We start from the raw sequence: 24,340 nt of genomic DNA on the forward strand, positions 1-24,340 counted from the left end.
CAACTAAGCACCAACATTCACTTCAACTTTTATTTTTATTATTTATTATGTATACAGTATTCTCAGTATTCTGCCTGCATGTACACCTGCAGGCCAGAAGAGGGTATCAGATGGTTGAGCCACCATGAGGTTGCTGGGAATTGAGCTCCGGATCTTTGGAAGAGCAGGCAGTGATCTTAACCATTGAGCCATCTCTCCAGCCCTCAATTTTTATTTTTGAGACAGGGTTTCTCTGGGTAACCATGGCTGTCCTAGAACTCACTCTGTAGACCAGGCTGGCCACAAATTCGGAAATCCGCCTGCCTCTGCCTCCCATGTACTGGTATTAAAGGCGTGCACCACCTAAATGGCCTCCACTTGACAGGAAGCATTATCATCACCTTATGCTCCTACCACGCCTCTTATGAGATTTGCCTCAATGGCAGTTAAGAATGTGGTGAAAATTTAGCACTTTAGGAATGCAGCTGAAGTTTTTAATGGAATAGACTTAGAACACTTTTCTATCTTATGTATATTACCTGCATATATGCCTATGCAGATACTCAGTACCCGCGGAGGCCATGAGAGCAACACATCTCTAGGACTGGAGTCATAGGTACTTGTAACTAATGTAATCTTCCTAAATATACTAAAGACAAGGAACTAAATCAGAATGTCTACCAAGAGAGCAATAATGTAACTGGTCTTTGGGTGATTATGCTGTGTAACTACCACCCTGGTGTGAGGCTGATATTGAGGGAGGGATATAGCAAAGACTTAAAAGGGTCCACGGGAACTCTATGCCATTATGAAAGAGTCTGACAACTCGGTATATCCAAGCACTTTATTAAGTCAGGTAAGGAATCTTCACATTGTTACACACCGGCTGCATACATTTATAAGGGTGTCTACAAAAACGGCTGAGCATAGGTTGGCAAGCCCATACTTCAAAGGACATTCAAAAGCTAACACAGTAAAGGTCATGCAAATCCTAAAGCAGTGAATCATGATGAAGCTCACTCTATTCTTACCAAAATCTGTTTTAACCAGAAATAACCTGATGAGTAACAGGCCATTACTCATCAGATAACATTTACCCAAGATAACACCTCTCACCAACTTACTGCTTTGGTTAGAAACAACCCTTATCATGGTAAATGCTATTTTTATTAAAGAGACTATGGCAAAACCCATGCCCTTCATGTGCCTTGAAATCCCATTATGGTTACGTATGATGATTCTCAAATATCAGTACAAGAGAAACACTGTGAAGATTAAAGGAGATTGGTGAGGCTGGAAAAAACCTGCGATGTAACTTGGGTGAGTGGTGCCAAGAGCCTTGAGACCCTAGTGACTCAAGTGGCAGCTTTGCAAAGCTGATCTGATCAGATACAGATGGCTAACTAGTCCTTGTCAATGTGACCTTAAATCTTGTTCTCACCTACATAATTTAGTCGCCATAGTGATGGATAGGTACATCAGGATCCTTTTGCAAGCTTTGTTTCCCAACACCCTTCTCCCTACCTTCCAAAATTCTTTTTTTTTTTTACACCAAAAGTGGCCTCAAATCTGCTTTAACAATGTTTAGGAATTAACATGCAAATAAAGGGATAGTTACATCCATATATCACCAGCAGACATTACAAATGTACGCTTCTATTCCATAAAACAGAAAACCTTGAGAAACCAGAGATAACAAAACACCCACATTAAACTGGAAAAAAAAATCTTGAAGTAGTGATTTTATTGTATGGCAGCTGAATTCCCCACCACATGTTTAATGACCACAAATGTTTCTGCAACTAAAACTAAGGCGTTACAGTTGAGAGTTCATGTTAGATACTAACGATCTTCAAGCTTTGAAGATGTCACTGCATGAAGAAAATTATGGGAAACACTGTTCCCGATAATTACGTACACCCTTAGTGTAACATATGGAGATCACTGTCTCCGATATAGACACTGTGGTAGGCAAAAACTACCTTGTTCTTTATACATTATGGAAGACACTGCTCCCGATAATGTGAGATAAGTTTGTGACAAAGGTACTGGAAATTTTGCAAAATTGAATTTGAGTTACAATTTGAGCTGTAAAATTTTGCAGATGTAAGTCCTTTAAATGGCATTTATCTTTTAACTTGGCCACAACTCACTGCACCTAGGAGAACTATCTTTTTCTGAATAATAAAAGTCTAACTGGATTATGATGAATCCCTTGTTACTTTCAATTTTCTTCTAGGTCTTAACTTGTTGGCTTGTGACTTTCTCCTAAACCTGCAAGTGCTGACCGTTAAGTGCAAAACTTCCAGTATCTGTTGGGTCTTATTAGCAGATGCTGCTTTATTAAAAGAAAACGACAGTATAACTGTCATAATTATGGAAGGCACTGCTTCCGATAATTATCTTCTATAAAAAAAAAAAAACACTATTTATAGTGAACTCTGTCACTGATAAATAAATAAATATCTCAGTGCCAAAATGATAGAGTTTCCCCCAAAGACTAACACTTTGGCCAAAATCTGGCAGTGTGTTCTTTAAAGTCTGACAAACTGAGTCTAAAACTTGTTCATTTTTAGAAAATGTTGAGAAAAGCAAAGAACTAAAGACTACTGGGCAGATGTCAGTGGAGAGAACGCCATCTTTGGCTCCTGGTTTCCCATCACAAATAAGGTTAACCAGTAAGGCCTATTCCTGCAGTAAGGGACAAGCTTCCTTTCACCAGCAGGACCTATGTCAACCCCACTGACAGAGCAGCCCTGCTTCTTCTGAAAGTAACTGTCTAGTTTAGGGAACAGAAACCAGCTAATCCTAAGAGCACATAGCTTATCTGGAGAATCCCAATAAGGATCAGATGAAGGCGCGGAACAAACACTGACCCTCGACATCCATCGTCCTCCCACCCCCAGAGATACAAGCCAATACCCTCAGGACTGAAGAAAGCGATGTCCTCATAACTGGTTCCCATTTTCATGGCCATGACACACACTGGAAGTTCTTACAAAGGACTCAAAATTCTAAAGATAACCTGAGGCAATATCACGAACATCAAGTGTTATCCACTGTAGTAACTTCAAGTGTAGGTCCAACCCTGCACTAAAAGCTGCTGCCTAAAGATATTTAGTATCAAGATGATTGGGTAGAATTGTAACATTAGATTTGAGCTCTAATGAAAATTTAGCACAACCAGTACATGTCTAGAAACAGACTACCCTGTTCTTATTTATGCTACATTTAAAACTCATTGTCAATATCCCAAATGTCACCAGAGAGGGCATTTGCAGCTCCCTGAATAGTCCAAGTAGCTAGGGCCAACTGGTTTCTGAAGAGTGTTTCATTAAAAGCACTACTATCTCTCTGACGAAGCTTCAAGTTCTCCACTAACGCTGAGAGAGTGTGAGAGCCAGAGCCCCAGAAGATGTGCCGGAAAGGAGATTCTCTGGGAGACACATAGGGTGACAGGAAGTGATATTCCACCTGGAAAAGAGACAAAACAGCCGTGATTTGTGACTCATTCTCCTTTCAATTGCTAACTCCCTCTGGATGAGACTACTGGGAACTCAGCTACATCACTGCCTTCTAAGTCCGAGGCAAATTTTGAATGGAGATTTTCTTTAATTAAAAAATTTAATGTAGCCAGGCAGGGCACACTAACCACCTGCCTTGGGAGGCAAAGGAAGGTGGACATCAGGCCTGTGTGATCTAGAGTGAGTTTCACAACAGCTATAACGGCAGTGGGACCCTGTGTGTGCTGTACGCCTGGGTACGCATGCCACACAGTGGGGTTAGTTCTGTCACTTTTACAGCTCTCAGCATCTAGCTTAGGTAACTAAGTTTGCACAGTAATTGCCTTTACCTCCTGAGATGTTTCTTTGCTTTTGGTGAGGGTGTTTAAGACAATGTCTCACGTTATGTTATACTTGACCTGGAATTTACTATGTATGCCTCCAACTCAGATCTACTTGCCTCGGGGCTAAGACTGTAACAGTACAACCACTACGCCCAGCCTAATTCCTAATTCACATAAGTCTTGTAACACATCCATTCTCTGAAACTGACTAGGATAATTAGTAAGGCTCTACTAGGGTTACTAATGTTGGACTGGAGAGATGGCTCAGTGGTTAGAGGGTTAAGAGCACTTGCTGCTCTTATAGCCCCTCCGTCTACATGGTAGCTTCAAACTCTCTAACTCCAGTTCCATGGTTATCAACAACATCTTCTAGCCTCCAATACCAGGCCCATGCAGGGCCTGGTATATATGTACAAGTACGCAAAACACACACATAAAACTCATCACCACTGAGCTTTGCTGTTCCTAGATGTTTCTGAAGCATAAAACACAAGATAAATGTCTCTTGTATTCCTAGGTTCGATTTTGATCATCTTATAATTTAAAATTTGTATTCAATTTAAAGCAACTAATGATACTACGTCCCCAGTGCTCCCCACTTTTAGAGCACTGCTAACTAAAACTACCTAATTTAGTTCCTTCTTTCCTAAGAGTATACTTACTTTCATAATACGGTCATTGATCTCCCTCATGAAAAATCTGTTTGTTTTCTCAGCATTATGGAAATCAGTCGTTAGTCTAGATGTAGCACGGAAGAAATCTCCACGAGCAGAATACAGCCACTGTAGACTCAGACCCATTGCCTGTCAAAGACAAGTTAAATTGTTCATTAGATGTTATACTTCATTAAAGGCAGGGGTCACATATTCAATAGCCAGCTCTCACTACGGTTGCTCTGGCTGGGCCCTACAGCCCCAGGCAATCTTCCTACCTCAGCGTCACGAGTACTGGAATTAGACATGAGCCATCTCACCCACTGTAGAAATTGTATTTCTAAAGATGTTACTGTATGTATCCTCCCAATTTAGACTTGACAATTAATTATTAATTGTCAAGTCAAGAAGCGACTCATGTAAATTCAAGATCCCAAACACTACACTTTAGCACCTTGAAATCTCAGGCCCTATAAACTACAGTAATAAATTAATCTTTGAGCCAGACAAGCTAATTCAATTATCTATTTTTTGGGGGCTGAGTTTCGAGACAGGATTTCTCTGTGTAGCTTTTGAGCCTGTCCTAGAACTTGCTCTGTAGACCAGGCTGGCCTCAAACTCAGAGATCTATCTGCCTGTCTCTGCCTCCCAAGTGCTGGGATTAAAGGTGTGCGCCACCACAGCCTGGTTTCAATTATTTATTCCTAGCCTCATAAAGAAACTAATAAGAAATTCAAAATAATTAAGAAAAAGTTTCCAGTTTCATTTCCGAGGGGAACTTCTAACACTTTGATATACACTTGATCTATTTGGTAAATTCCATTTTCTGAACAGCTTATTTCAAGAAAGCCATCATAATTAAGATTCAGTCATGATTTTGATGGTGTTTGACTCCTAGTCCTGGGAGAGGCAGAAGCAGGCACACCCTGAGGCCAGTCTAGTCAACAGTGAGAACCAGGCCAGCCAAGTGCTGTACAAAGAGACACTGTCTATAAAACCAAAAAGTACTCTAATGGAATCTACTGTTAGAGTAATCTTCTGTACACCGTGAAGATGTGCTGCCGTGATTTGTTGAATACAAAGCTAAATGGGGGAGATGACTCAGGTTAAGAGCACTGACTGCTGTTCCAGTAGACCTGGGTTCCACTCCCAGCACCCACAGGGTGGCTCAGCGTAGTCTGAAAAGCCAGTTCCATTCCATGTGAAAGTTCTGCACATACATGGGGCCAAAACATCCATACTAATAAAAAAGCTGAATGGCCAATAGCTAAGCAGAACTTCTGAGCAGAGAGAAGTTAGAGAAGATGAGGCTAGACATACCACGAGGAGTGTACTAAACTGGATACAAGGTAAACCAGGCAGTGGTGGCCCACACCTTTAGTCCCAGCACTCAGGAGGCAGAAGCAGGTGGTCTGAGGCCAGCATGGTCTACAGAGGGAGTTCCGGGACAGGCTCCAAAGCCAGAGAAACCCTGTCTCTAAAAACCAAACATCCCCACCACTACCAAAAAAAAGAAAGAAAAAGAAAAAGTTGCTGGACTGTTTTTCCAAGACCTGAAGGTTGAGGGAGAGGATTGTCCCAAGTTCAAGGCCAGCCTGAGCTACAGCGAGATTCTCTGCTTCAGAAAACTGCATGAACGCACACTCAAATGAGTTACCAGAAGCTGGAGAAGTAGCAAGAGGGGGTAAAGGTACTAAAGTAGAGTAAAATATAATCCAGTTAAAAAATAACAGTAGCTTACCTTGATATCTGCTCTGAACTGGTTCAGATCCTTCACAAATGACAGTATTTTGTTGTTATACATATCATAATCCAGGTTCAGTTCAATTTCATGGGTAAGTTTAATAATGAACTGACCGGCCACTTCTGCTGCTGCACGAACCATTTTGTTCAGTTGAGGAATTTTCATAATCAATTTTTCGTAAGTATCCAAAGGAGTGCCCAAGTAAGGATAGTCCTCATTCTAGAAGAGGAAGAAAGGTCTTTGTACTGGTGAGGGCTAAGAGTGGAGGCCTTACCTCCTAGGTTTACCATCAGTCAAATCAGAGCATGGACACTCAGGTTCTATTCCTAGAACCCAATGGTAACAAGAACTCAGTTGTCCTGACCCCATATACACCAGGCCAAACATGCAACAAACAAAATAATTGTGTTTCTTAAAAGAGTAAAAGAAACCCCAGTCATGTCAAACTCCAGATCAGGCGTGTCCCTAGACTTTCCAAAATGATTCAAGTCCACTTGGATTCTGGCCTCCACTGATAGTTAATAATTTTGTTTGTTCTGCTTGGTTGGCCTTCAGTGCCTTCTCGCTGGCTCTTACGAAGACAATGTGATCAGTTCAACACTGCCTTATATTTACCTTATACTTGTTTGGTTGTTGCTAAGAGAACATTTCAACACCTAGAATACTTTCAATAGGTATGTAAAGTAATTATAAGGTTGAATAACATCAATATCTTAAATAATGGGAAATTTGGTTTCAGTTATTACAGGATGCACTGAAAGTGCTGCTAAGTTCTTCAGCCTCACCTCACAAAACCAGAAAGAAACTGCTGGGATCCCAGAATACGCAAGGAAAGGGAAAGCAGCATTGTCAAGGGAAAATTTCTCACTGCAAGAGAACAAGAGCCATCTTTAGTATTCCGAAATGGAGACCTACCAGGCAACACCCACTTCCCTGATAACCAAGCTCCACCTACAGGGTAGGGTAGGCTTAGAGCTCCATCTACTCTCAACTTACACTTTGTTGATCCAATTGGTGTCTCGATATAGAGATATCCCATCAATTGGATGCTTTACCTGTAAAATGAGAAATAGTCCATTAAAACCTAATTTTTCTGCACATTTCTTTCCTTTACAAATACTTAAAATCTGTTCTCCTGCCAGGCTACACTATCAAAGTCACTTAGGAAGGGTAGATTCTCTCCTGAACACCTGGCTTTATGCTTTCTTTCTTGTGATAGTCCTTTACTACATCTTCTAGGCTGCATTAACTACTTTTTAACCTTTCTCTAACCTACATAAACATGCCTGTCTTCTTCCTGCTCACTTCTCTGTTGCACATGTTAGACGACCAGACTAACCAGCACGCATACTATCTTGTTTGAGAGCCTAAATCGACCCACACATCCCACAGGGGAAAGTCAATCTTTATTAGTTGTTTCCCTCCATCTTTAATCACGCCAACATTCTCTTCAATTGCACTGGAGAGATCCACCACTTTCAGCAAATATTCTCTTCAATGCATTCTTTCCTCACTCAAAACTGACATGATTGCCTTTCCCCAGTAGGTACTGTCTCTGGTATTTCTCAAGTACTTCTAAATCTTCCTTAGAATTCTGATTTATAATCTCTTGTGAGTGCCTACAACAGTTCAGGCCTGAAGGCAATAATCCTAAAGATGTATTCAGAGGGTCTTTCATATACTCCATCTCTCAATTAAGTAGACTGAGGATCAATAAGCCAAGAACATGACTAATACTGCTTTAGAATTTACTTTCAATTCCTATCACTGGCTATTGATCATGTTTTTGGTTTTTTTTTAAATTAATAAAAAGTCACAAAATTTTGTAACTAGGTATACTCACGTCCTGCATTGTCTTCCCAATAAGTGTATATAATAGAGGGCTGGCAGAAACCTTGAAGTTGCTAGTGCCTATAAAAAAATTACTTTAATATTTTCTTCTGTCTACACAAGCAATTTTTAGATAGAATTCTAAAAGACAGGACCTATACAATAACTATTAGTAAAGTGGAAATTTAGGTTAGGAGTCAGTATAGTAGCATATATCAATCCCAGCACACTCAGGATGCAGAGGCAGGAAGATCTTTGAGGCCAGCCTGGTCTACAGAGTGAGTTCCAGGACAGCCAGGGCTACACAAAGAAACCCTGTCTCAAAAACAAAACAAACTTACAAGTTAAGAGATTTTTCTGTTTGGCAGCACTGGGGTCTGACCCCAGTACTTTATGCTCTACTATGAAGTTGTATCTCAGGATATCTCAATACATAATTTTTTTTTTGTTTTTTAGACAGGGTTTCTCTGTCGTTTGAGCTGGAACTCGCCTTGTAGACCCAGTTGGCCTCAAACTCCAAGATCCACCTGCCTCTGCCTCCTGAGTGTTGGAATTAAAGGCATGCACCACCATGCCTGACTTACACCTGCATTTTAAATAACCTTAATCTCAACACTTTTATTGAATCCCCATCCAATTTCTGAGACACTATGGCCTAAGAGATAGCTCACTGGGTAAAGATATCTGCAGCCAAGCCTGAAAACCTGAGTCCAATCTCAGAGACCCACATGGTGGGAAGAAGAGAACAAACTGTCAATTACCTTAGATGTCCACATACACACAAATACAAAATGAATCCACACTCTCCAAAATTAAATTAAAAACAAAACCCAGGTGTGGTGGTACAAGCCTTTAATCCCAGCACTCAGTAGGTAGAGGCAGGAGCTCTGAGTTCGAGCACAGCCTGGTCTACAGAGTGAGTTCCAAGACCAACAGAACTACACAAAAAAAACTGTCTCGTGCCTGCTGTTCCCTAAGCAGTTTACCCAATTAAAAACTAGAAAAAGGGGTGGGGGAAGGGTAGATGGCTCAGTGGTTAAGAGCACTGCCTGCTTGTCTAAAGGCTCACAACCATCTCTAATGAGATCTGGTGCCCTCTTCCGGCATGCAGGCACACATGTAGGCAGACTATGATATACACAAAAAGAAAACAAAACAAAAAACAAAACAAAAAACGAGGAACAGATGCTTACCAAGGACAACTTTATCCAGATTAATATAAGTGAAAGCTTTTAAATGCAGAGATGAAAGGTATCCCTAGAAGGGAAGTGACAATATTAATATACTCATACCTATTATGTATACACTAATAAGCATTAACCTATCACAGATAGCTATGGTTAAGGATCTACTACTTATGGAATACCTCCAGCCACTCGGTGGCACCAACAGCTCCAAAGTCTCCTGCACTCCAGCTGGCGAAGATAATGCTTCTGCTGGGTTTAAACCCACCTGGAAATGGAAAAAAACTTAGGTTCAACTTTTGAGTGAGTACAGGCAGGTAGGTAACTAAAGATAAATTCAAGATTTAAAAACCCAATTAAGGACAAAATCTTTAAAGATCATCTTTGTAGGGTAACAACTTTATAGCATTTTGAGTCCATGGCGCGGCCAGTTATTAGTGGTTATTCCCTTACAACTTTGTCTTCTGTCCCTTAACCTCTGAAAAGTTGCTGAGCTGCAGGGTTGAGTTACGTGTGTGTATTCTCTTTGAGGACAATCTGCTTAGAAGCAAATCACTTAAAATATGAATTATTTACCTTATTCTGAAACTATCTATCTACCTTGTTCACTTTAAATTCACAAACAACGCCCTGCTTTATGCTCCCAATTAACTGGACTACGATGGCATCACACCAGACTATACCTATAAGTTTCAAAAAGTGAAACTCCTTAGGTAGTCCATGTTCCAGTCTACCAACTACCCTATTAACATAGTCTCTATAAAAGCGCCACTTTAGACATCAATTAAGAATGTAAGATACTTGCTTATAAGCCTGTGTAGCAAGGCACCACAAGAGAATGTCTATCACAAGTAGAATTATGAAGATGCTAACCGTAGCATATTATATAAAGGTATGGGTTATTTTCAAGTAAACGCCTTATGAGCCATGTTAGATTTAGTTTACTTCTCTGTATATGTTGGACTAAGAATTATGGCTTATACTAAATACTAACATAAATACCAAATATAGCTTACACTAAATACTAAGTATCAAGGCTGATACTAAATACTTTTCAATTTCAAAGAACTGGATGATTGCTAGTTCAATGAAGATACTTTCTGGAGAAATATTTACAATCGTGAGTCAGTGAAAACTGCCATAGGAGAACGTACGATGTCTACGGCCGCATGTAGCACCCTAAATGTGATGCAACCCTGAACATGTCTGGATCACAGGTTAAATCCAGTGATTAAATGCAGGATGACTTGGAACTCATGCATTTATTTATTTATTTATTTAGTTTCTGGGCAGGGGTTCTCTGTCTTTTGAGCCTGTCCTGGAACTAGCTCTTGTACTAGACTAGGCTGGCCTTGAACTCAGAGATCCTCCTGCTTCTGCCTTCCAAGTTCTGGCATTGAAGGTATGCACCACTACCGTCCAGGGGAGCTAACAATATTTTAAGGTCAAAACTTTTCTACTGTACCTCTTGAAACCATATCTGAGAATACTTGGGCAAGTTTCAACAGAAGACCTGTTCCCACACTGGACTTTGCAGCACCAGGACCCCAGGCATCTCTCTGGGCACCTACTACAATGTAACGGTCTAAAAAGACAGAAAAAGGAAACAATTATACAGCTTTTATTCTGAGACAAGGCCTCATCAAGTAGCACAGACTGGCATCCAATTTTGATGAGTCTCCCACCCCCACATTCTAGCACTGGGGATTATAGGTTATAGGTGTGCTACCATGTTCAGCTTTTTTTTTCTCTCTGTGTGTGTGTGTGGTTTTTGTTTAATTTCAAACTGGTTCTTCTAATGAAATCTAAAATAAGCACGTTAAGTACGAAGGATAAGTCTAATGTCACATGACTCGGGATTCCGGGGATTAATTCACACACAATCACTGCTCCTCTTTAATCACATCAGCCATTTAACAACCAGAATCCAAGGACATCCCTTATTCAGTAAGTGACTGTGTTTAATGCAGTCTACCCCGGGACTATACCCTGCTCACTAATCTAGTTACGCTGCGTTTATGCTACACGGGCAGAACTGGATAGTTTCAGACCAGGGTTCAAAATACATGATATAGATCATGTACACGATCCCTTAAAAAAATTACTCTTCTGAAAAAAGGAAAACATTGCTTACTTATGAAGCAGAACTTCTATCCATTAATGGTTAGTTTTAATAAGATAATATCACATCACAAGGCTTTGTTATCTTCCAATGCTTTTAATTCTAAATAATTAGCTCCAGTGGGGAAGACAGCACAGTAGAAAACTATTTGCTGCCAAGCCTGAGTTCAGTCCCTGTGAGCTCAATCCCCAGGACCCACATAGACATGACTCCTGCAATCTGTCCACTGACGTCCACATGGTGTGGAACTCATACATCCACACACATTAGAGGAAGATACCTGATTCTGAACTCTGGCCCTCTGCATATGCACACATGGTCATATAGGTATAAGTACACAAACACATATATGCAAAATTCCCTTTAGGGCAAATAAGAGTACTTTAGTACTTCATAAAAGCAAGTCAAACTTTTTTTTTTTGCCTCCTTCCTTCACTAGGCACCTAGAGTAGGCAGAACACTAAGAAGATCAAGGCAGGGTCTGTACCTGGTTCCTCAAAACCTTTAATAACTCCAAAGATGTTAAGTATTCTTGTTTCTTTCAGTACGTTGTTTACACTGAGTTTCACATTTTTATCCTGTGACAATTTCATCTTACACGAAGAATCTATGCTCCAACTAGTAGGACAGTTTCCTTCCATGTTTCTAGAAATAAAAAAAGGTATTAGCATTTTGAGCCGGTAATTCTTTCTCTGACTTACAAACCTGTAATCTGTCCAGAAAGGTTCTACACTAAAGGACACAGCTATAGTTACTTTGCATTAAAAATAAATGCCAAGTCGGATCCATAATGAAGGTCTCAGCAATCAACTAGTGTACTTTCATGTTTCCCAACCTTCCACTAACAAAGGTATTTTGTATTCTGATTTTAAGTCTCTTTACCTAGCCAATGTCATTTATTACAGGTTCTCAACATGTCTGACTTGCAGAAATAAGTCCCTCGGTACAACAGAGTAAGATGGTGGGGACTCCAGAGACAGGTGTTGGGTAGAACAAGTTATTGAGAATCACCGAACCCCGAGACTTCTTAGGATTGATTCTGAGCCACCTAGTGCTTCACGAATGATGGAGGAGAGTTATCTGTCTATGTTTCTTTCATTGGTTAATTAATAAAGAAAACTGCCTTGGCCCTTTAAGAGACAGAAAATTAGGTAGGTGGAGTAGACAGAACAGAATTGTGGGAACAAGGAAGTAGAGTTGGGGAGACACCTCAGGCAGTCTCCATAGGGAGTCTCCATGCTGCTCCTCTCCGAGATGGACGCAGGTTAAGATCTCTCCTGGTAAGCCACACCTCGTGGTGCTACCCAGATTACTAAATATGGGTTAAAGGAAGATGTGAGAATTAACCAATAAGAGGCTGAAACTATGGGCCAGGCAGTGTTTTAAAAGAATACAGTTTCCGTGTAATTATTTCGGGTGTAAAGTTAGCCGGCAGCCGGGTGGCAGGACGCAGCCCCGCCGCTTCACACTACACACAAAGATCTCACATAAATAAGAACAGAAGGGTTAGCATAACTTGTTATACAATAAGCAAGAGTTTGAAAATGGGTTTAAGTAACAAGTCTACGAAGTCAAGATAAAGTGCAATGGCTTTTGGAGAAAGGATCTTGTCAAGTCCTGGTTGGCCTGGAACTTGCTAAATTTGGCTGGCCTTGACCTCAGTGATCCCCTTGCTTCTGCACCCTGAGTGGTGTGATAAAGGTGTGTGCCACTAGGCACACCTATTTTTAGAGAGGACAACCAGAAGTATTACCATAAAGCAGCTGGAAACTCACTAGAATAATTCTGTGCAGCAAATGAACATTCAGAATAGTTACACATGGATTTAGATGTCAGGTACAACAGGACCCAACATATTTTCTACAGTAACTGAGTCCCTTATCAAAATCACTTTACCAGGGAAATTGTTTTTCATCTATACACAGTAACAGTTAACTATTCCCAAACTTCCAAATGTAAACTTTTTATAGCCAACTCTTTTGAGGTTTATTTAACCAACTTAGGCTATTAGCATTCTTGCATAACTAGAACCTCACCATGCTGAGTGAGATGCACTTACTGAAACAGCTTTTCTGCAGCCGCTCTCGAGATGGTCTGAACAGGGATACCAGGCAGCCCTGACGACTGAGATGGTGGGAACTGAGTGTGGTTGAAAGATGGAAAGCCAGGTGTGTACGGGTCACCAGTTCCTAGATGAGCCTGGCGAACAGAGAGTGATCAGTTCTATCCACTTACTCAGACTGTCTGTAAGGCTCAGATACGGTTATAGCCCAAGCCATTTATTGACCAAAAGCCTCAAAGTCTAAGAATTTTTATAAAATGTAGCTTAAAAATTACTGCATCCAAAAAAAAAAAAAATCCAATTTGAGGAACTATTAATAACATATCCAGTAATTATCTTCTTCCTGCTAAAAGTCTCCAGAGAGAATCTAAGAAAGCACAGCATATGCAGTGCAGGGACAACTCACATGTCCGAACAGTGGGAGGTCCGCCTCCACAACGGGGAATTTAGTCTGGTCCATGTAGATCAGGACACCAATTGCATCAAAGCTCTGGGCATTTGCAACCTAAGAAACACAGAAAAGAGGGACATGAGTCTGCTCATACAAAATGAAAGTAACACATACTGGAATTTATGCTAAAAGGCAAGCTATTAGAGAGGAATCTTCACCAGGGAAGAGCACAATTAGTAATACAATGTTAAACAGTCAGCTGCAAACGTACACACAGCAATTATACTGACTGAGCAAGCTGTATTTCTATATTTAGGTGTATGTACACACACACACACACACACACACACACACACACACACACACACACACACACACCCCAAAACTTATACAAGAGGCCGTGAATAAAGAACAAGGAAAGGCATATAGGTAGGTTTGAAGGGATGAAATGGAAGGGGGGACATAATCCACAAAAATAACAAGACTAGTATATTTAAAACCCATACTTGCCTTTTCTGCAAAAGTGATTCCTCCTGCTCTAACAATCACTAAAGATCCATTCACAGCATTATTTAAACCTTCAAAGTCTTTTTTAGTGCCAAAATTAGCATGGAACAATTTACCCTAAAATAAAGACATTAGGTTTAATGAGGATCAATGTATCAATACCACTATACTCTGACAGACAAATCATAAGACAGGAAATCAAGGGAGGGTGAGCATTAATTTCAGCAGTCGGGAGGCAAATGATAGCGGAGCTCTAAACTTGAGGCCAGCCTGGTTCCAGGAAAGTCAGGGCTAGAGGAGCCCTGTTTCAAAAACACCAACCAAACAAACAAAAAAGCACAAAAAAAAGAGAAAGACATTGAAAACAAAAAGGGGACAGAAATCAAATCCCCAACTGACAGGTTTTTCTTTTTTTTCCTCTGAGACATGGTTTCTTTTGTAGCTTTGGAGCCTGTCCTGGAACTCAGTGTAAAGACCAGGCTGTCCTTGAATTCACAGAGACCCTCCTCCTTCCTGTCTCTCTCCCAAATGCTGGGATTAAAGGCATATGCCACCACCACCACCAGCCCAAACTTATGGCTTAAAGCAAAACCTAAATAGCATTATTATAAGCAAAAACCCAACATTTCTGGCCTTATGCTTTATACTGCATTTACATTGCTTCAGCTATGTCTAAGGTAAAGACACCAGGATAAACAGAAACAGACAGGTAAGGCATGGAAGCAATTACATAATGTTTCCACACCAGAATCTCAAACAGTTGAAAACATATAGGAATAAATTGTGTTTAGAGGTCAAAAGACAACCTAAGGTAACTGAGCTCTTCAGTTTTTCAGCTTGACAGAAGTCAGAGTCATATGAAAGAGACTGAACTGGGGAAATCTTCCTTGCAGGCACATCTGTGGACTATTTCCTTGATTTATGACTGACATGGAAAAGATTTTACAAGGCCTTTCTTCAGTTAGGTGGGAGCTGGCTTGAAGGGAACAGGCTGAGCAAGAGTTAGGGACAGTGGTGATCATTAAAAACAGGCATTTATATTACACTTCATAACGGCAGCAAAATTACAGTTATGAAGTAGCAAAATAATTTTATGAATGGGGGATGCCACAAAATAAGGAACTGTATTAAAGGGACACAGCATCAGATTTAAGGTCTTGCAAAACAAAACCAGGACCTTGGAATTTATTCTATGGTAATGGAGGTTGTAGATTAAGAACCTCAGTTAATGTATACCGGACATCTAGTTTCCTTAGTAGAGACCAGAAGTCACATGTACTTACAGTAACTTCTGCAGCCTTACTGTATGCCACATAACCCTCAGGATTCTCCAGCAGATACACGCCACCATTTGTATTTATTATCGTCACTGAGTTTCGGGCAACACTAAAATATAATAAAAAAGTTTTAGCCATTCTTGAAGAAAAATTCAAAAGCTTTAGTACACAAAGTATTTAATTTGCATTGATTGGCTTAAGGAAATTGATCTCTAAATCTTAACCTTGTCTAAAGTCTGATCTACTGAACATATCTGAAAGCAGTTATAATAAGCTACTGTATTTCAACATACCTGCCTTTCACCTGAATCTTCACATAATGTTCATCTCGCCAGACTTTGCTGAGTTTAAAGTCACGGAACTGATTTTCAATGTAATAGGCAAGATCTTCGTCTTTTTGAGATCCAGCCTCGCGAGGGATGTATGGAGTCTGGCTCAGCTGTCTGTAAGAAAAAGTCTTTAGTTTTGTTTTTCAGACGGGGGTTTCTATGTAGCTGTCCTGGAACTCAGAGATCAGGAGATCAGCCTACTTCTGCCTTTCAAGTGCTGAGACTAAAAGCACACACCACCACCAGCCAACTAAAAAATGTCTGCATTAAAATATCTATTTTAAATAAATAAGGATCAAGCAAACTGTTTTAAAAACATTATCCTTCATATTCAAGATAAATGAACTATGACTCAAAACTGCTGGATTAAACCATTACAGAGAAATAAAATGTACCAACGCCTTAAGGAACATATTCCTCCAGCACTCGGGAGGCAGAGGCAGGCGGATCTCTGTGAGTTCGAGACCAGCCTGGTCTACAAGAGCTAGTTCCAGGACAGGCTCCAAAGCCACAGAGAAACCCTGTCTCGAAAAACCAAAACAAAAAACAAAAAACAAAAAAACAAAAAAACAAAGAAAAAAAAAGGAACATATTCCTTCAAGCTTGTTTTAAAAGCAAAAATTACCATGAAAATCCCCTTAAAAGTTCCAGCCTAACTTTTCTTGCAGACCTGGAGAAGCAAGTCAAACAGCTTGCAGTATCAATGAACACACGAAGTACTGTACTGCGCCCGCACACACACAGATACAAATCAAGAACATTTTTAAAGAGGGCTACAGAGATGGCTCCTGTTTGGTTTTTAAAAAATATTTATTTATTATGTATACAATATTCTGTCTGTGTGTATTTCTGCAGGCCAGAAGAGGGCACCAGACCCCATTGCAGATGGTTGAGCCACCATGTGGTTGCTGGGAGTTGAACTCGGGACCTTTGGAAGAGTAGGCAATGCTCTTAACCTCTGAGCCATCTCTCCAGCCCTCTTGTTTGGTTTTGTTTTGTTTACCTGATGGTGTCAGTGAACTCTATGGCGTCCAGTTTCTCTGACAACAGCTTTTTGACGTCTGCCCAATACAAGCGAGCAGACTGAGGACTGTCTTGTTCTATTTCCGAGTTTTCTGAATAGCTAGTCTCCGTCTCTGCCAGTTTCACACAGTCTTTCTGTTCTACTCGTTTACAATAGCCCAGGTAGCCAATCATAAATCCTAAAGACAGAAGTTGTAGAGCTAAATTCAGACTTAGGTTCTAACTTATCACCAAAAACATCATCTTCTAATTAAATTCTAAGGGTCTAAAAGAAGAACCTGAGTCTCGGTTTTATGGAATTTTAAATTACTACAATAGTCATTATTTTATACAGTGACCTGTTCAAGACACGGGTGAATACCTTGCTGTACTAGAAGCTATCCCTGGGACTGTTCTAAATATCCTGTGGATATTCCTAATATAACACTCGTAACTAAAAAAATGTACAAAGTACCTCCCGGCCTGAAATAAGGCCTTTTTGAATTTCTTAAAATATATTCTTACCCATCAAGAAAAAGATGACTACTGCAACTGTCCCAAAGCAGAGTCTTCCATTAAACCTTCTGGGTTTTTTGACACCGGCCTTCATGTTATTGTCGGCATTCTCTTCTTCATCGACAGCCAATTTCATCTCCACATGACTGTTATCTCCATCTACCTGCCGAGCCAGGCTAAACCGGGTGTATGACAATGGTTCTCCACCAAACTGGTATTTTTTGAAAAGGAAAGGAAGTGATACAAAAAGTATGAATGAATTACACAGTTCGGTCATAATATACTATGTATGACATACATAAGGGAAGCTTTCTAACATACTTTTCTCTGTGCTCAGTTCTGTCATCGGCAGATAAAGACTAGCCAACAGACTTTCCCAGGGCTTCTAGTTTGTAAGTTTGCTATAACTTTTTGAAATTAATTTTTAAAGAAAGAGATGGGGTTCTCACTATGTTACTCAGACTGGCCCAGAACTTGGAGGCCAAGCAATCCTCGACTCAACCTCCAGTGTAGCTGGAACTATTAGCCCACATTTTAGTTCCACAACAAACAGCCAACACTACCCTATTCTTACAGTATTTCCCTAGTTAATCTTAATTGAAACCGAACATCTTCATATATGGGTTTTGTGATACCTGTCTCTACTCTCAGCACTTGGGAACCAAAGGAAGACTGAGTTCAAGGACACCTGAGACACAGCAAGACCCTGTCTCAAACACATGAAACCAGAGCATGCCTTTCTTATGTGGGATCTGTTATTCCTCAAGACTACTAGTCAGATAAAAGAATGCCTGGTGAGAATTTGGGGTGTTCTTTTCTGTACACTGAGTGAAGTCAAGTTCCTCTACTGCATTTTTACAGATGGATGGAAATCTTACCAAGTTAGAGATTGCTGATCTGGCTTGATCCATCATTCCGAGCCGCCACAAGGAAGCACCTAACATTAGAACAGAGAAATGAGACAGAGCTCACTGTATCAGATTAATGAAGGCCTTCCATTCTATGTTAATTATAATATATCAAACTTGATCCTAGATATACCATCACCTTTCTTGAAAAGCTTTGTTTATTGAATCAGAATCTAGAAGCTAGAGTTCTACCTGTCCTTTAACTGAGATTCTACTGTATCAACTTCTCAGAACTGAGATTACAAGGATAACCATATCACCTGCTTCCTAGACATTAAGTGTTTAATTTACCCACATCCTATTTAATGTAATTCTTGCCTGAAAGCTGCATTGAAGTGGAGAGCAGAGGAAAAGCTATAAAGGATAGGTAGGACTGGGACATGGGACAAATAAGAAATCTCATGAATAATATTATTAGATTCAGGGAGTGTGATAATATATTACATCACTGTTCTTAGATTAAAAATTGAAGAACTTAAGAATTAAGAGTCATATCAACCAGGTAATGTGCACATATTCAATTCCAGCAGCACTCGGGAGGCAGAGGCAATTCTGAGCAGCCAGCCAGGACTACACAGAGAAACCCTGTCTTGAAACACACACACAAAAACCAACCAACCAAACAAACCCCCAAAAATATAGAAAAAAAAACTAGTTAGAATACCATCACTATTAAGTGATATTTAAGTGATCAAAAGCAAAAGAGATGGCAACCCCTTTCAATTTTACCAAGTCACCCAAACTGTCCTTGAACTCATGACTATTCTGCCTGTCTGCCTCCCACATGCTGGGACTGCAGGTGTGTACCATGCCCAGATAAATGCTTAAAAACTTGTTATCCAAAGGGACTAATTCAAAGACAAACTACCACCTGAGAAAAAAATTAAAAAACAAAAACAAACAAAAACCACAAAAATTAGGAGAATTAAGTCAAGACTTTCATTCTCTAACAGTAGAAGGATGGAGGATGGCAAGTTCAAGGCCAGCCTGAGCTATAAATTAAGACCCTGTATCAAAAGAACAAAAAATCCACGCTGGCTGTGTATTGGGAGGTTGGTGGTGGTACATGCCTTTAATCCCAGCACTTGGATCTCCTAAATTTGAGTCCAGCCTAATCTAAAGTGAGTTCCAGGACAGCCAGGTCTTTTACAGAGAAACCCTGTCTTGTCTATTCATTGGGATTCTTGAATCCCCACGCTTTAATGATTAGACCGTGTGCAAGTGATCTCATACATGTTCTCAGAAGCACAATCTCTTGCCGCTTCTGTCACTAAGTTTATCACTACACTGCACCAACAAACCCAACTGCTGGAGCCAGAACGAGAAGGCCCCACCCGAGTCAATTTCAATCGTCTTTTTCTAGGAAAAACAGCTCACACTTTAGTGCTTGTGTAAAATAGCTACCCTAAATTACTCTAGTCTAGACCTGAGTTGGCATTTATTTAGCTTTGAAATTCTGGAGATCCAACCAAGAAAGGGCACTTTATCCATGCTAAGTCCTCTACTGCTTCACCATTAATGTGATAACACATTTAATTAAATAAATGACCTAAATAAGACTGAGCATTTTGAGTTTGAAGAAAACAGGCTGGTGGTATCAACGGCTAAATTTGGCTTTGTATTATAACTCAAGTACATATTTTTTTCCCAAGAAATGTGTTATTTTTATTTAATCTACAGAACCAATATTTTTTGTTTGTTTGTTTTTGAGACAAGCTTTCTCTGTAGCTTTGGCTGTGCTGGAACTAGCTCTTATAGACCAGGCTGGTCTCGAACTCAGAGATCCACCTGCCTCTGCCTCCCGAGTGCTGGGATTAAAGGCATGCAGAACCATCACCCATACAGAACCAAAATTTAACACCCCCCCCAAAATAAAATCAGATCATAGCCTTTAATCCCAACACTAGATAGAAACCCTGCTTAAAAAAAGCCAGAAAAAAAAATTACCTTGGGAAATTTCCATTTACCCTCATCACTAAATTTGCATTTGTGAACACCAGAGTAGTTCCAAAATAGCCATAAAGTAAAGTGCAGACCTCAGGGAAGATAAACCTAGTTAGTTCTTAAGTTTCAAATGTAAAACTTCAGTCACTCACTTAAAATTTCACACCAGCATAGCTTTTTATTATTTGTTTGTTCATGTTTTTGGAGGCAGTTTTTCTCTGTGGAGAGCCTTGGCTGTCCAGGATGCACTCTATAGACTCGCCTGCCTCGGCCTCCCCAGAGCAGAGCACCATGTGTCCAGAAACAATTTCTAAGAAACTCTTGAATTTTCTTCCAAGTTAAAGCCCTGAATCTACATTCTAGAAGCACGGCACAGACATATACCAGCAAAAACACCATTGTCACTCTAAGCTGGTAGCTGTGGAAGGGCCATGCTTAAATTAGCAAAACAATTCTCATTTGGATTATTATTCCAAGATGTCACCAATGCCAACAATCTTTGGCAAGAGAAAGTTAATCTTAATTTTCTCACATTATTTACTTAGACATCTTTTTTCACAAAGATTAGGAAAACCATTTAATTCTAATAATTTAAAAATAAGGTTTCATATATTCTGATCCATGACCTTAACTTTGGGCTGTGAAGTGGTAGATAAGTGAAGAAGATATTAGCCAGACTAATCACAAACCAAACCAACACATGATTACCTGGAAATCTACTTTCAGCCATTTTATAACCATAGGAGGTGGGGTGGGGCAAAGGCAGAGTGAGATACCAAAATATTATTTCACGTATCCATAGGTAGTAACTCAAGGTTAGAATTCTCACAAGCACACTTCATTAGATAAATCCCTTTCAAAACCTTTGTGCTCACATAAAAGGAAGTTCCTCTAAGGACCTGATCCAGATCTTCCGTCCCTTTAAGTTCAGTGTCCACTATCTTCAAAATTAGACAGCACCAGTCCCCGACTTTACCCAGTCTTTTCTGTTCTCTGATATTTAAAAAACAAAAAACACTAGTCAAAGTTGTAAATACTTAGAATGACTTGTCAAAAGATGGTTCGTTTCGGCTTTTTATTTGTCTTTAAACAGGTTCTTACTCTTCAGCCTAGCTGACCTCAAACTCAACAATCCACCTGCCTTGCCCAAATGCTGGGATCAAAGGTATGTGCCACCATGCCCACAAGTTAAGGTCTTGGTTAAGAGCCCAACTTTCCTGGGTGTGGTGGCACAGGCCTTTAATCACTTTTAAACACTCCACAGCAGGAGTAGGTGTATCTCCGAGCTCCAGGCTACCTACCCTTGAGTTCAAGTGTGACTTTCACTAAAGAAGTCTTCATGGGCTTGAAATGAAAAAGCAATCGAGGAAATAAAGCTAGCAACCCAAAAGTCAGAACCACTTGGGGGTCAATCAAGTTCATTTTGTGTTGCACTCTGGGAGAGAAGGAACCCCACAGTCCCACAAAGCCAGAGGTTCATTTTCAATAACTTCTGCCGTTGTTTAATTCAAGGTTAACCTTGCTCCATTATAGATAAGCACATTGCCTAGCCTTAGGGAGGAGTTAGCTAGACTTGATCTCTACCCATAATCAACAGACTAGGTTCAACCCACCATTCCTTGACAGCTTTCCCTTAAAGCATATAACCCTTTGAAAAAAAAATACGATAAAATAAAATATACCGGATTCCTGCATAAAGCAGAGTTTTAGCATAATTCCCCCCCCCAAAAAAACTCAGGAGGACCCACACTGGCTAAATTCAATTTCCTTTGTAAAGCCCTGAATCAGCTTAAATGTCTTTTGTCAAAGAGGTCATATTTCACAGTTCTGAGCCAACTGCATTAGCCATAAATTTAGTATTCTAAATTCATCTAATCCTAAAGATATCAGGTAGCCGAGAATTTCTGTAACATGATTGTTTCCCATTTAAATTCTCATACTTAAAAAAAAAAGCAAAGAAATCCAGTCCACTGGCTAAATAATGTTGCAAGATCATTTTATTTTAAGCACAGGACAAAGTATATTAACCGACGACTCTGCAAAAACAATTTTCTTACCCTCATTCACTATTTTAGAGCTGTCCAACACTGAGCAAGCTGACTTTTCTACAGTTATTTCTAAATAGCTCTTACAAAAATATCTTATTCCCATAGCTTGAGGACTGCTAGCGACATTCTTAGTATTACCTGCAATGTTCATATCTATTCTGCCCTGGAAAATGAGATTCCACACGCACGGCCAAGAGGCGGAGAGCCTGGCAAAAAAGACCCTGGTGGTGCCGCAGCTCCAATGTGCGGTTCTTGGAACCTCTCTAAGTGCCCACGACACTAACGACCGAATAGAGAACAGCTTTGTCGACGCCCGCCTGCGAGGAGCCCCAAGGTCACCCACGTACCCCGACAGCCGTTCCCTGGGGCGACTTCCTGGAGCAGCCACCACGTGTTCCCAGCGGAACGAGGCTGCGCTGCAGCGCGGTGGCCCTTTGACTCTCGAACCCGCGGCCTACGACCGGCCTGCAGCGCCGAGCCGGAGAGCGCAGGCTACGGCGGCTCCGCACCCACCCCGCTGCACCTGCAAGCCTCGGCTCCGCAGCTCCCCGCAGCCTCCCCGCCCGCCGGCCCCGACCTCTCGCTCGAGTCCGCCCGCCGCGCGAGGAGCACGAGGCTCCGGGCGCTGACAGGCGCGTCACTCACTCTGAGGCTCCTCCGCAGTGGCCGAGAACGAGAGTCGCGTTCCGCACGCCTTCTGCAGCGACCGCGGGCTCCTCGCCGAAGCTTATAGCCCGGCCCCGCCCCCTACCGGCACTTGGGCTTGCGTCACTTCCTGCCTCACGTACACCTACGGAGGTGCCCCTTTCTAAGACCGCTGGAGGCGCGGTGCGCGCGCAGCTAGGGCGTGCGCGGCGTTCAAGAGAAAAGGCGCCAAGGCGGCAGGTGTCGGGAGGGCGCCCGCCATTGGCTAGGCCGTTCTCCGCCGCACCCCTCCCCCGCGGGGGAGCCCGAGCTGGCGGGGCGCCCTGCCCCTAACCTTGACCGCCGAGCCAGCCACGCGGTGCAAGGTCAGAAGTGGTAGCCTTTACTCCGAACGGTCCTGCTGGCGGTGAAGGAGGCAAACCAAAACGTGAAAACGTTTTGCAGACTCGGAAATGCTTTGAAAAGGAAATACTTCAGTGTAAAATGCAAATATTTTTTTTTTTTTTTATGATCTTCTCAGGCCGCACGCGAGCCAAGCAAAGAGCTGGAAACGCTTAATTAAATTATAAAGACGCGAGGGAAAATAGAAACCAGAGATAAGATTGTAGATTAACTCGCCTGTTTATCGCCTTTATTGGAGTCAGAGGGTTGTTGCAATGCATAGCAAATAAAAGTTCAGTTAAACTACAAACATTCACACCCTTTTCCTCCTATCTATAATTTACTGTCCAGTCTGAGATAAGTATACAAAGAACTACAAAGGGAGGGTGTTCTAGACCACAAAAGGTTTACAGATGAGCCCTTAGGGTCCCTGGAAATGTCTTTTTTAAAAAAAGTGCTACTTCCCAGCCTCTGCTTTAGCCTTCGGTTTATTTGCCCTAAAGTGCAGCAAGTTATTTAGGGTTTGCTAACTGCTGGTCCCTTTACACCCTATTCATGTCCAAACTGTACTACTCCTGAAGTATGTAATAATTTTATAATCCGGAGCACCACCACAAATTGGTAGAAGATTGAATTCTTGGGCTAGTCATTGGGGGATCTCTTTGAAATTTATTAACCAGGCATGGGGTTGCAAGACTTTAAAAGCCTTTAATACCAGCACTCCAGGGGCAGAGGCAAGCGAATCTCTGAATTCTAGGCCAGCCTGGTCTACTTAGAGAATTCTGGGACAGCAAGAATAACAACAACAACAACAACAACAACAAAAAAAAAAAAAAAAAACCCAATACAAAACAAAAAACCTAGGTCTTACAGAGCCCAGGCTGGTCTTGAACTTCTGATCCTCCAGGCTCCATGTCTCAGGTGCTGGGGTTGCAAGCAGACATTACCACACCCAGGGTGCTGAACCAGGG

At 41.1% G+C, this 24,340-nt stretch overlaps 1 protein-coding gene across 3 annotated transcripts; it reads right to left on the reverse strand.

The window, feature by feature from the left end:
* Positions 1-805: 805 nt before the first annotated feature.
* Positions 806-23,095, reverse strand: Tfrc (transferrin receptor). 3 transcript variants are annotated; one of them, XM_038345169.1, is made up of 20 exons: positions 22,989-23,080; positions 21,171-21,288; positions 18,322-18,380; positions 17,453-17,654; positions 16,929-17,127; positions 15,890-16,039; positions 15,603-15,705; positions 14,323-14,436; positions 13,828-13,926; positions 13,419-13,558; positions 11,847-12,004; positions 10,703-10,822; positions 9,420-9,505; positions 9,247-9,310; positions 8,067-8,134; positions 7,220-7,278; positions 7,009-7,090; positions 6,221-6,442; positions 4,489-4,629; positions 806-3,453 (listed from the first exon to the last, which is right to left on the reverse strand). In XM_038345169.1, exons 3-20 carry the CDS (start codon positions 18,355-18,357, stop codon positions 3,211-3,213), a joined length of 2,286 nt encoding a protein of 761 aa, XP_038201097.1. In that variant the 5' UTR covers positions 18,358-18,380; positions 21,171-21,288; positions 22,989-23,080; the 3' UTR covers positions 806-3,210. The 3 variants fall into 3 exon arrangements, with proteins under 3 accessions (XP_038201097.1, XP_038201096.1, XP_038201095.1); XM_038345168.1 differs by lacking the exon at positions 21,171-21,288 and having other exon boundaries at positions 22,989-23,095; XM_038345167.1 differs by lacking the exons at positions 21,171-21,288; positions 22,989-23,080 and adding an exon at positions 20,299-21,110.
* Between the last annotated feature and the right edge of the window lie 1,245 nt (positions 23,096-24,340).

Source organism: Arvicola amphibius, chromosome 10, assembly GCF_903992535.2.
Source record: "Arvicola amphibius chromosome 10, mArvAmp1.2, whole genome shotgun sequence".
Lineage (NCBI taxonomy): Eukaryota > Metazoa > Chordata > Mammalia > Rodentia > Cricetidae > Arvicola > Arvicola amphibius.

Bases quoted from the DNA above. Each gene is read 5' to 3' on its own strand.
- Tfrc (XM_038345167.1), bottom strand. The intron at 16,040-16,928 runs GTAAACAAAACA...TTTTTCTTACAG, and splicing joins GAGTTCACTGACACCATCAG to ACAGCTGAGCCAGACTCCAT. The intron at 9,311-9,419 runs GTATTCCATAAG...CTTCCCTTCTAG, and splicing joins GTGCCACCGAGTGGCTGGAG to GGATACCTTTCATCTCTGCA.